The sequence below is a fragment of the Bos indicus genome, chromosome 2, assembly GCF_029378745.1.
Source record: "Bos indicus isolate NIAB-ARS_2022 breed Sahiwal x Tharparkar chromosome 2, NIAB-ARS_B.indTharparkar_mat_pri_1.0, whole genome shotgun sequence".
Taxonomy (NCBI): domain Eukaryota; kingdom Metazoa; phylum Chordata; class Mammalia; order Artiodactyla; family Bovidae; genus Bos; species Bos indicus.
The window spans coordinates 91,058,589-91,071,910 of NC_091761.1; the positions used below are offsets into that span (position 1 = coordinate 91,058,589).

The 13,322-nt window shown below is 37.4% G+C and overlaps 1 protein-coding gene across 1 annotated transcript in view; it reads left to right on the top strand.

The window, feature by feature from the left end:
• Nucleotides 1-13,322, top strand: part of FAM117B (family with sequence similarity 117 member B) — a 73,924-nt gene that overhangs the window by 44,036 nt on the left and 16,566 nt on the right. Inside the window, exons 3-4 of the mRNA XM_070770295.1 lie at nt 1,861-1,953; nt 2,942-3,055. Of these exons, the coding sequence (XP_070626396.1) occupies nt 1,861-1,953; nt 2,942-3,055 (207 nt within the window). The remainder of the gene's footprint in view (nt 1-1,860; nt 1,954-2,941; nt 3,056-13,322) is intronic.

The following is a 13,322-nucleotide window of genomic DNA, read 5'->3' on the forward strand; positions in this document are numbered from 1 at the left end:
GGTTATGGTGGTGATTATAGTCGCTAAGGTGGTTAAAATCCCTGATTGGGAAGAATTGAGAGCAGAAGAAGAGAGCGTCAGAGGATGAGATGGATGAATGGCATCACTGCTGCAATGGACATGAACTTGGGCAAACTCTGGGAGGTGGTAAGGCACAGGGAGGCTAGGCATGCTGCATTCCATGGGGTTGCAAAGAGTCGGACACGACTAGGTGACTGAACAACAATAGTTGCTAAGTCTTGTTCGACTCTTTCAACCCATGGACTGTAGCCTGCCCGGCTCCTCTGTTCATGGGATTTCCCAGTCAAGAATACTGAAGTCGGTGGCCTTTCCCTTATTCAGAGGATCTTCCTAACCCAGGGATTGAACGTCTCCTGTATTGCAGCCAGAATCTTTACTGCTGAGCCACCAGGGAAGCCCAGTCCTCTATTAACATTTTTCTAATCTCTTGCTTGCACAAATGGTGCTGTAGGGAATAATATATGTCATTTTGTGCATAGAGGCATAAATTTGTAGATCTGTGATATAAAGTACCAAAAGGTTATTGTGTCAAACAGTGTGTACATTTGTAACTCTGACAGCAGTTGCCATGTCACCTTCACTAAAGACTGTACGAATTTTACATTACACCAGCAATGGAGGAGAGTGTATGTAATCAAATTGCCTAGTCTTAGTAACCTTAACTTGCATTTCTCTTATTATGGGGTGAGGCTGAGCAGTATTTTCATGTGCTGAGAATGACTTTTTTCCCCCCGATACAGTGTTTTTAAGTTCTGGATTTTGTGTAACCACTAAGAATGTAACATTTTTGAAGCTGTACTCTGCAGTTATTTAAACCAAGAAAAGACATAATTTAGAGATTAAGATTATAAACTCTGGAATTTTAGGTTTATATCTTTGACTTCACCATTTCCTAGCTGTGAGACCTCAGGCAACTTCCCTAACCTCTCATTGTCACAACTTCTTTATCTACAGACCTTGAAGAACTTTGTGTATGTATTAAATCAGATAGCACAGTGATGACCTTTCATTTACTTTCATAAAGCACAGTATATAGCACATAATAAGATCACAGGAATGTTGCCTATTATCAGTATGCATTTGCTCAGTAAATGGTATGCTTATAATTATATAAAAATAGTAATTTTTATTAGTAATAGAAATGAAAGAAATAGGCTAAAGTATTGCAGTTAGGTAACTGGTGCTGAAGAATTATGGGTAATTTGCGTTATTTTAAGTATTTTGTAATACCTAATTTTTCTGTAATAGGCATGTATTTTGTAATAGGAAAATATGGTATACTTTTTTTTTTAGAAAGGAAAAATGTTTTCAGGTTTATTGAGATATAACTGACATATAACACTGTAAAGTTTAAGCCATACAGCATAATGATGTGACATATGTGTAGCAAAGAAAAAAAAAAACAAAACGTAAGCTTAGTTAACATCCATTACTTCATAGTTACCAAAAAAATCATTTTTCCTTGTGATGAGATCATCTAGGATCTAGTCTCTTAGCAACTTTCTAATACACCATACAGCAAGTGTTAACTATAGCCATTGTGTTGTATGTTATATCCTCAGTACTTATTTATCTTGTAACTGGAAGTTTATACATTTTGACCACCTTCATCCAATTCCCCCTCTGCTAACCACAAATCTGATCTCTTTTTCTATGGGCTTTTTTCTTTCTTTTAGATTCCATGTGTGAGATCATACAGTATTTTTTTATCTTTGTCTGACTTATTTCATTTAGCATGATGCCCTCAAGGTCAATCCATGTTGTTGCAAATATGGCATTCATTATTGTTAAATGATTTACTATTTTATTAAAACCTCTTTCTTCTCTTTCCCATTATAGACAGAGAGTGCATGGGCTGAAGAATACTCTGAAAAGAAGAAAGGGTCTCACAAACGTTCAGCATCGTGGGGCAGCACAGATCAGCTTAAGGAGGTCAGGAAAATGGTTCTAAGGAAGTGGGTGTGAAAGTTTGATCCCTTGGTTGACTAGTTCCCAGAAACCTGTGAGCTGCAGAGATTTGTCAGTTCCATTGTTTTTTAATTTATTTCTTTTTTTTTTGGTGGTGGTTTTGTTTATGAGAAATAATACCAGAAAAACAGAAAGATTTGAATAGGGAAATATACATGTAACTTACCTGATTATGTGGTTTTTTTATTTTTTAATGAGAATCCATAGCTGTTAATATAATTAAATATCAAATGTATGAGATTGTAGTGATACAACAAATTCACTCTTATTATTTCTATATACAATGGTAAGTATTTTTGATATTTAGTAACCCAGTATAACCAAGTTGATTATGGCCCTATGTTATGATTACCATTTTTTGTGCCTATAATTAGCATATTTGTGTTTTAAATATAATGTAGCCATAAAACAGAAAAATTCAGTCAAGGAATAATAATATTAATCATAATTAATAATCAGAGATTAATCAAAATTATATTTGTTATTTAAAGATTGTATCTAAATGCATTTCATGGCTTGAATTGATTTTTAAATAATACTGTTTACTTTTTTGGAGCTGTTGAAGGTAAGGTATTTGATAAATCTAATTCTGAATAAAATGTGACTTACTGTAAGGAAAATCAGAGAATAATTATCATTGTTTTTGAATTGTTTGTGAAAGCTATAAGGTATAATTGCTAAAAGCTTCATGTGTTTAATACTTTTGGGAAGCTTAAAGGTGCAGAACAGTGTTGGAACATAATTTTTTCTTTGAAAGAAAAATATACATTTATACATAGAATAGATATGTGTATATATACATATAAATTTTTAAAAGTAAATCAGATTTTTGTGGTATGGTTTAAAAACTCAAAAGATATAATAGGGTTGAGTTTTATTGGTTATTATTAAGCAAGGATATGTTTTATGTGATGTGGAAGACACTCTGACGCACTTATTTTCCCCTTTTCAGATTGCAAAATTACGCCAGCAATTGCAGAGAAGTAAACACAGCAGTCGGCATCATCGAGATAAAGAAAGACAGTCTCCATTCCATGGCAACCATGCAGCTATTAACCAGAGTCAGGTAGGAGCACAAGATACCACAAAATCCAGACAAGGGATATGTAGTTTTCCTGGTGTTATGTTATTGCATAGGTAAAGGGTTATGATAAAGATGTTCAAAAGCATGTTTGAAACAGTGATTAAATACTGAATCACAGCCTTCATTAAAAAAAAACCACAATACTAAGTTGACAAAAATGATATTTTCCTTTAATGATATGAGTTCTAGGAGATATAGCTGGTTACATATTTTGAATTTCGTCTTTGTCAGTGTGGTGTATTGGAGGCAGAATAACACAGATGAGCGTTGGCTGTGGAGCTAGAGCCTGGATAAGTAACCTGTTCAAAGTCTGTTTCCTCATGTGACAACAGAGGATGATAATGATACCTGGCACATGAAGTCTTTTAGTAGAAAAGGTCTTTAACTGCTTTGATTTCTTAATTGAACCCTATGAACTGCTCTTGATTGCTCACCCAGGGAGCATTTCTCTTCACTGAAATTGAATTGAAATTGGATGGCATCCCTTGGCAAAGAGAGAGCAAGAAAAACTTTGCCTGTTCCTTTTTTAGGTTGATAGCTTCTGATGATTGTCAAGTATATGTGGATTGTTTTCAAGAGAAAGTATGAGTGAAGGTGTATTTTTTTTTCAAACTAACTGATCATGTCTTAAAATATTGATAGGTGGGTCAAACTTGATTTTACAGATTTATAGTTTGATTGCAGTTTGGCTTCCAGTAACGTTTTTCCATATATAAGCCATTTTAATTATAAAATATGAATATACATTGACACATTTAAAAGCCTAAACAAATTGCATTTATATTTGGAGAAATGGAAAATGCAAAATTGACCAAGTAAGAAGTGAAAAATTTGAATAGACTATTGGGATACTAAATATTCCACTCACAAAAGGCTGCAGACCTACCTGGTTTTACAGGTGAGTTCGCCAACCTTCTGCTCCCTCTAATTCATCCATAAATAATTTAGATGCATTTCTAAGAGATAAATCCAGTTCTTATTTCCTATTCATATTTTTATTCCAAGTAGAATAGAAGTTAAGATTGAGTTTTATTGAATTTTAATTGATGGATTTTAGCAGTTTATAACTTTCTGAAGTGGTTTTTTAAAAAGTTGTATTTAAATTAACAGTTACAGTGGTAAAATTATCCAAAAATTTTTTTCCCCTGCTAGTTGAATTTGCTTAGTAAAGACTATTGAAGTTCACATGAACTTCACAAAGGTGCCTCTTTGTGGAGAAGGTGAGGACTAGAAAATACAGTAACTTGAAAAATAAATTCATGTGGCTTGACTTTTGTACACTTGACACACCAATCATCTTGACTACTTGACTTGCTTTATTGAGTGTTAAAGCCAGTCAGAGATCAAGCACGTGTGTATTATGATAGCTATGGCAGTAGTATTCAGAGTTAACTGAAACTTTAAGACTGTGAACATGAAAATATTATTCAAGTCATGATTGTGGCTTTGTGTAGTGGATTCTCTCTCTAAAGGAGAAAGTACCACTTGGAGATATGTGTGCTTTGAGGCCATTCCTCCATCCACGCAACATTTATCAAATATCTGCCATATGACTGGTATTGTAGTACTCATTAGTGGATGCAGTGATAAATGAAATGTTGGGGCTTTCCCCCCACCAAATCTCAGATAATAAGTAAACAGTTAATTTTTATACAGTATAATGAGTATGTTGATCAGGAAGTGTTCAGAGTATTGTAGAAGGAGCATTTATCCTTGAATTGACAATGAGCCATCTAGAAAGACTTCTGGAGAAAGTGGTGTCTAAGTGATCCATGAAGGATAGGTAGAATTTAGCCAGTTTTGGGCTTCCCTTGTGGCTTAGCTGGTAAAGAATCTGCCCACAATGTGGGAGACCTGGGTTCGATCCCTGGGTTGGGAAGATTCCCCTGGAGAAGGGAAAGGCTACCCACTCCAGTATTCTGGCCTAGAGAATTCCATGGACTGTATAGTCCATAGGATTGCAAAGAGTCAGACAGGACTAGAGATCTTCACTTTCACTTTCTGGACGCAGAAGAAATCATGGCTCTAGGGATGGTTGATAGTAAGAGATTAGGTTAGCCAGAGCTGAAAGTCTTCATGTCTCAGTTGTTAAGAAATTTGGACTTTGTCCTTGAAGCACCTGAGAACTATTTGCTACAATGCAGGGGGTTGACAGGTGATCAGATATGCATTTTGACATGATCATTATGAGTTCAGAGTAGAGAATGAATTTGGTACAGGACAAGATTAGGGACAGGAAAATCTATAAATAGATTTATAATCCATGTAAGAAATGATGGTGACCTAAAGTAAGGTAGAAGCTATGGAACTGGAGAGAATGGACAAACCTGAGTCATATTTAGAAAGCAATAATTAATAGTTGAACTTGAGTAAGTACTTCAGAGAAGGCAGTGGCAACCCACTCCAGTACTCTTGCTTGGAGGGTCCCATGGGCGGAGGAGCCTGGTGGGCTGTAGTCCATGGGGTCGCACAGAGTTGGACATGACTGCAGCGACTTAGCAGTGAGTACTTACTAAGTAGCGACTTAGCAGTGAGTACTTACAATATGGGAACACTGTACTCAGCTTTTGTATATTTAGCAGTGACTTAGCAGTGAGTACTTACAATATGGGAACACTGTACTCAGCTTTTGTATATTTAGCAGTGACTTAGCAGTGAGTACTTACAATATGGGAACACTATACTCAGCTTTTGTATACTAAGCAGTGACTTTGCAGTGAGTATTTACAATACGGGAACACTGTACTCAGCTTTTGTATATTTAAGCATTTAATCCTCATCTTTGAGATGGAGATTGTTACTATTCCAATTTACAGGCAAAGAATTAAGGCTCAGAGAGTTCATGTATCTTGTTCAAGGTCATATGAGACAGAGCTGGGATTCTAATAGAAGCATTTTGACTTCAGAGTCTGAGTCTTTAAACTTTTTTAGCTTATGGTTGATGATATGGGAATGATAGACATATAGGAGTAAAAGGTAAGGCCAATTCTAGCCTTTAAATATGATTTAAGAAATATATCGACCTACCTCACACCATGTACAAAAGTAACTCAAAATGGATCAAAGACCTCAATATAAGAGCCAAAACTAAAAACTCTTAGATGAAAACATAGGCATAAATGTGATGTTGGATTAGGCAATGGTTTGTTAGATATGACACCAGAAGCACAAGCAACAGTAGAAAAAAGTACATAAATTGGGCTTTATCATAGTTAAAAACTTTAGTGCTTCAAAGATAAGCTACAAAATAGGCAAAAATATATACAAATCATATGAAACACTTGTATCTAAAATATATGAAGAACTCTTGAAACTCAACAATAAAAAGACAAGCAGTCCAATTTAAAAATGGACAAAGGATCTAAATAGAGAGTTCTCCAAGGAAGATGAGCAAATAGCCAATAGGTGTGTGAAAAAGATATCTATCATTATTTGTCTATAGGGAAATGAATACAAATTCCAGTGAGATACTACTTCATACCCACTAGAACAGCTAAAACTAAAAAGACAAATAGCAGGTTTTAGAAAGAATGTGGAGAAATCGAAACCATTATATATTGCCGATAGGAATGTAAAATCCTGTTAGCACTGTATAAGCTGATAGGAATGTAAAAAAGTCTAGTAGTTCCTCAAAAGGCTAAATAAACATAGAGTTACTGTATGACCCAGTGCTTCTTCTCCAAATTATGTACTAAAAAGAGTTGAAAACATATGTTCATAAAAAAACTTGTACACAAATGTTCATAGCAGCATGGCTCACAGTAGCCAAAATTTGGAAACAACCAAATTGTCCTTCAACCGATGAGTAGATAAATATAATGCAGTATATATCCATACAATGGAATATTCAGTTCAGTTCAGTTCAGTTACTCAGTCGTGTCTGACTCTTTGTGACCCCATGAATCGCAGCATGCTAGGTCTCTCTCCTGCTAAGACGCTTCAGTCGTGTCCGACTCTGTGTGACCCCATAGACGGCAGCCCACCAAGCTCTGCCGTCCCTGGGATTCTCCAGGCAAGAACACTGGAGTGGGTTGCCATTTCCTTCTCCAATGCATGAAAGTGAAAAGTGAAAGTCAAGTCGCTCAGTCGAGTATGACTTTTAGCGACCCCACGGACTGCAGCCTACCAGGCTCCTCCATCTATAGGTCTCTCTATCCATCACCAACTCCCTGAGTCTATCCAGACCCATGTCCATTGAGTCGGTGATGCCATCCAACCACCTCATCCTGTTGTCCCCTTCTCCTCCCGCCCTCAATCTTTCCCAGCATCAGGGTCTTTTCAAATGAGTCAGCTCTTCGTATCAGGTGGCCAAAGTATTGGAGTTTCTGCTTCAACATCAGTCCTTCCAACGAACACCCAGGACTGATCTCCTTTAGGATGGACTGGTTGAATCTCCTTGCAGTCCAAAGGACTTTCAAGAGTCTTCTCCAACACCACAGTTCAAAAGCATCAATTCTTTGGTGCTCAGCTTTCTTTATAGTCCAACTCGCACATCCATACATGACCACTGGAAAAACTTTAGCCTTGACTAGACGGACCTTTGTTGGCAAAGTAATGTCTCTGCTTTTTAATATGCTGTCTAGGTTGGTCATAACTTTCCTTCTAAGGAGTAAGCGTCTTTTAATTTCACGGCTACAGTCACCATCTGCAGTGATTTTGGAGCCCAAAAAAATAAAGTCTGACACTGTTTCCACTGTTTCTCCATCTATTTGCCATGAAGTGATGGAACCAGATGCCATGATCTTCGTTTTCTGAATGTTGAGCTTTAAGCCAACTTTTTCACTCTCCTCTTTCACTTTCATCAAGAGGCTCTTTAATTCTTCTTCACTTTCTGCCATAAGAGTGGTGTCATCTGCATATCTGAGGTTATTGATATTTCTCTCAGCAATCTTGATTCCAGCTTGTGCTTCATCCAGCCCAGCATTTCTTGGTGTACTCTGCATATAAGTTAAATAAGCAGGGTGACAATATACAGCTTTGATGTACTCCTTTCCCTATTTGGAACCAGTCTGTTGTTCCATGCCCGGTTCTAACTGTTGCTTCCTGACCTGCATACAGGTTTCAGAAGAGGCAGGTCAGGTGGTCTGGTATTCCCATCTCCTTCAGAATTTTCCACAGTTTGTTGTGATCCATAGAGTCAAAGGCTTTGGCATAGTCAATAAAGCAGAAATAGATATTTTTCTGGAACTCCCTTGCTTTTTTGATGATCCAGTGGATGTTGGCAATTTGATCTCTTGTTCCTCTGCCTTTTGTAAAACCAGCTTGAACGTCTGGAAGTTCACGGTTCATGTATTACTGAAGCCTGGCTTGGAGAATTTTGAGCATTACTTTACTAGCGTGTGAGATGAGTGCAATTGTGTAGTAGTTTGAGCATTCTTTGGCATTGCCTTTCTTTGGGATTGGAATGAAAACTGACCTTTTCCAGTCCTGTGGCCACTGCTGAGTTTTCCAAATTTGCTGGCATATTGAATGCAGCACTTTCACAGCATCATCTTTTAGGATTTGAAATAGCTCAACTGGAATTCCATCACCTCCACTAGCTTTGTTCGTAGTGATGCTTTCTAAGGCCCACTTGACTTCATATTCCAGGATGTCTGGCTCTAGGTGAGTGTGAGTTACCACACCATCGTGTTTATCTGGATCATGAAGATCTTTTTTGTACAGTTCTTCTGTGTATTCTTGCTACCTCTTCTTAATATCTTCTGCTTCTGTTAGGTCCATACCATTTCTGTCCTTTATTGAGCCCGTATTACTTGGTTACAAAAAATGAATGGAATACTGATACATACGACCATATGGGTGAACCTTGGAAACATTATGCTAAGTGAAAGAAGCCAGACACAAAGGAACACATGATTTCCCTCATATGAAATGTCCAGGAGAAGCAAACCCATAGAGACAGATTGTAGACTGGTGATTGCTTAAAGGTAAGAAAGTTGAGGGAAGATGGAGAATGAGTGCTGATGTGTGAGGGACTTGTTTTTTGGTTTGATTCTAAGATTAATTGTGATAATAGTGGTACATTTCTGTTCAATTACTGTTCATAAGCAGAAGTTGTACACTTGAAATGCGTGAGTTGTATGATACTGTGAATTATTTTTCAATAAAGTTCTACCAAAAAACGTGTACTAACCAACATAAAAATGAATAGATAAAATGCAAATGTAATTGTCTGGAAATAATAGATTAGATGCTAACAAAGAACCCAGAAGTAACCCAGGAGGTCTTATAACTGTAGAAGGTGAGCACAGGTGCTCTGAGCTCAGATTGTTTAGCGTAAGATCTGAGTCATGCTGCTTGCTAGCTATTTGAAGTTCCTTGGGTTCTCTGCATTATATTACCTGTTTGTTGTGTTGTTCTGAGGATTAAATGGTGCATGTGTGTGTGTGTTAGTCACTCAGCTGTGTTCGACGCTTTGTGTTCCCATGAACTGTAGCTCTCCAGGCTCCCCTGTCCATGGAATTCTCCAGGCAAGAATACTGGAGCAGTTAGCCATTCCTTTCTCCAAGGAATCTTCCCAACCCAGGGATTGAACCTGGGTCTTCTGCATTGCAGGCAGATTCTTTACCATCTGAGCCACCAGGGAAGCCCACTAAATGGTATTCAGTTTAGTCCAGTCACTCAGTTGTGTCTGACTCTTTGTGATCCCATGGGCTGCAGCATGCCAGGCCTCCCTGTCCATCACCAACTCCCAGAGCCTGTTCAAACTCATGTCCATCGAGTCAGTGATGCCATCCAACCATCTCATCCTCTGTTGGCCCCTTCTCCTCCTGCCTTTGGCTTTTCTCAGCATCAGGGTCTTTTCCAATGAGTCAGTTCTGCACATCAGGTGGCCAAACTATTGGAGCTTCAGCTTCAGTCCTTCGAATGAATATTCAGGACTGATTTCCTTTACAATTGACTGTTTTGATCTTGCAGTCCAAGGGACTCTCAAAAGAGTCTTCTCCAACACCATAGTTCAAAAGCATCAGTTCTTCGGTGCTGAGCTTTCTTTATGGTATAGAGTATTATAAAACAGTTAATGTAATTCTTGGCATAGAATAACTGCTCAATAAATCTCAGGTTGCCTCCAGTTGGATTTTTCTTTAGGCTTCTCTGCCAATTCATATTTAACTTATTTTCTAAAACTTTAATTATCATAAAAATATTTACATGCTTATTACAAGAAACTTTAGAAACTAAAGTCAATAGAAAAATTATATCTCTATACTGTACATTTTAAACTTATACAATGTGGTATGTCAATTATCTCAATAAAACTAGAAGAAAAACTAAAAATAAGAAATGTTAGACCTCAGTCAAGCTGTTACTTTAAAAAAAAAATCAAATAGGAAAGAAAAATCATCCAGTTTCACTCTATAAAGACAGGTATTCCTTAAATTCTTTCTTTTTCCTTTTTCATTCCTTGTGGAGATCATACCATGTATTAGAGTATGTATTTTTAAAAATTTATTTAGTGTGGAAAAATGTTTGTTATTCAGAGGGCTTCAGAAACATTTTTAATGTTCCAGATTCTGTAGAGCAGTTCTCTAACTTTGGTCATTTAGTTGGGTCCAGTTACTGTGTGCTTAAAGCTTTTTTCTACATTATACTTTTCTAGGGGTAGAAAATAACTTTCCATTATTTGGTTAATAAGTTTAAATATCTGGGGGCTCTTTGACTTTCCTCTTCATAGGCTCTCCAAGTTATTACAGTTTTTTTGTTTGGAGTTCATGATATGTAGATGATTATTTTGGGGGGGGGGCGGATTCAGCTTTTATCTTTACCCCTTTACACTAAACAAAACAGAAGAAATTTTATTGGATTAAACTGCAAAAGTAGTTAATTGGTGGAACACATGCATAAAAAGCCAGATAGGAAGACAAGCTTATTTATCATGGGGGACCCAGTGCTCTGTGACTACCTTGAAGGGTAGGAGGTGGGAAGGGGAAGGCAGGTTCAAGAGGGAGATGACATTTGTATGCCTGTGGCTGATTCATGTTGATGGATGGCAGAAACCAGCACAGTATTGTAAAGCAGTTATTCTCCAATTAAAAAAAAAGGAGACATATGTGAATGACAGTAGTTTGTAGTTTTTGGAAAAGACATTAAAAAAGAAAAGTCAAATTACATGTTACTGTTTGTAGCACACTGTTTACATCAATATTAAAGGGGAGAAAACACTAATCTAGGGACAGATAAACCACATGGTCCAAGTCTTTAGGAAGATTATTGGGAAATTCCTTTAGCATCCTTTAATGATCAAGGACAGTATTGTTCTGATAGTGGATAGTCTGTAACCACTGGCTAACATGAGATCTTTTTCTTGGGCTTGCAATGGATTTTTTACAGTTAGAGAATTCTGACATACTTTTGAGTGATTCCTTCCCTGGAAATTCAGGAGGGGGGATTATTTATTATGAAGAATAACTGCTGCCAAGTTCCTTAGGAGAGAGAAACTTTTCACATGTCATTGGTTTCCAAAATTGACAAAACTCTTGGATACTTAAGGTATCATTTTTAAGGAGTATTTTAATAAATACCCTCATTAGAAGATGTGGCCAAGAATTCCAGTCAGTTCTGGTGAGGTGGATGAACCTAGAACCTGTTACACAGAGTGAAGTAAGTCAGAAAGAATAAAATATCGTATGTTAACACATATGTATGGAATCTAGAAAAATGGTACCAATGAATCTATTTGCAGTGCAGGAATAGAGACGTAGACATAGGGAACAGACCTGTGGACGCTGCAGGGGAAGGAGAGAGAGGGATGAATTGAGAAAGCAGCATTGACACATACACATTATCGCATGTAAAAGAGATAGCTGGTGGGAATTGCTGTATGATGCAGGGAGCTCAACCTGGTGCTCTGTGACTACTCAGAGTGGTGGGAGGGAGGTTCAAGAGGCGGGGACATACGTATACTGGTGGTTAATGCATGTTGATGTACGGCAGAAACTGACACAACATTGTAAAACAATTATCCTCCAGTTAAAAAAAAAATTTTTTTTCCAAAAAGATGTAGCTATCACGTTTCAGAATTGTTTGATGATTAGAGTCAGATGTTAGTAACAGAAGAGCTGGAGATGCAGCATAAACTAATTTAAGAGTGCACATTTTTAAAATCATGCAGGTGTTTCTGGCTGTGATAGGCTCAAACAAGAAAGCCCTCCCATAGGATTTTCTTATTGCTTCATCTGGGCTGGGCACACGATAGTTTTGTAATAGCTTAGGAGGGTTTGAGAGCAAAGGGATCATGAGAAAGAAAAGGGGAGGAAAAAAAAACATATTTTCATCTGAGAAGTGAGAGAAGCATTGCACTTTAAAGAGAAAATTGCTTCTTAGCACTGGAATCTTTGTGTGCCTGTCCAGGACACGATTGCTGTTCTTGAAAGTTTCAAGATTTTGCCACTGAGAAATCAAAACAGTAGGTGCTTCAGCTGTGACCTTCATTAGAGAATATAGCTATAGCTTAGAAGAGCTAAAAGGGGGATACACACCAGAGGACACTGATCTCTGGAGGACAGAAATAAAGTGATGCTGACGGGACAGGAGGAATCAAGGCCCCCCTACCAAAGCCCCTATGATGGGAAAGCTTTTTTCCCCCAGTGCTTTCTAATTTTTTAAAAAATCCATTCTAAACATCCGTTGTGGCCACCGTTTTGTTGTATTAGGGTTTCTGGCTCATATTTCTCTCCTAGATTTCTGTTGAATTGCTCAACAGACCTTTTTCTATCCTACACAGTTTTGTTCCTTTGAAAATTTAGCTCTCTTTGTCTTTTCCCCTGCTCAGCTACTACTTCAGTAGGTATTCTTCCCATCTTTCCTGAGTCTGCTTGTCTTGCCACAATTTTATCCCCATTCTTTGAAACAGATATTTAAGTTATAGTGTAGATTGGATTCTTATGAAGCTTCAGGGTTAGCCAAACCGTCTCTTGGAGTTCTTTGTTGGTTAGTTCACAGCTTTAATGCAGTTTGATCTTTAAGCTGTAACGTAATATATAGATAGACGGAGAATGTAAATAGCAAAAAGAAAACTTTAAAACCGTGATTCACCTAATTGAAATCTTACTTGAGTGGAAAACTATGATTTGAAGAGAAAGAATCAAGAACTGAGAAAAATAAGAGATCCTTGTTGTTTCCAAAGGCCAAATCTTAGGAGAGAGAGATTTTTCCTTAATAATGGAAGGATTTTTAACCTTTCAGAGCTGTCTAAGGATCAGATCAGTTCAGATCAGTCGCTCAGTCATGTCCGACTCTTTGCGACCCC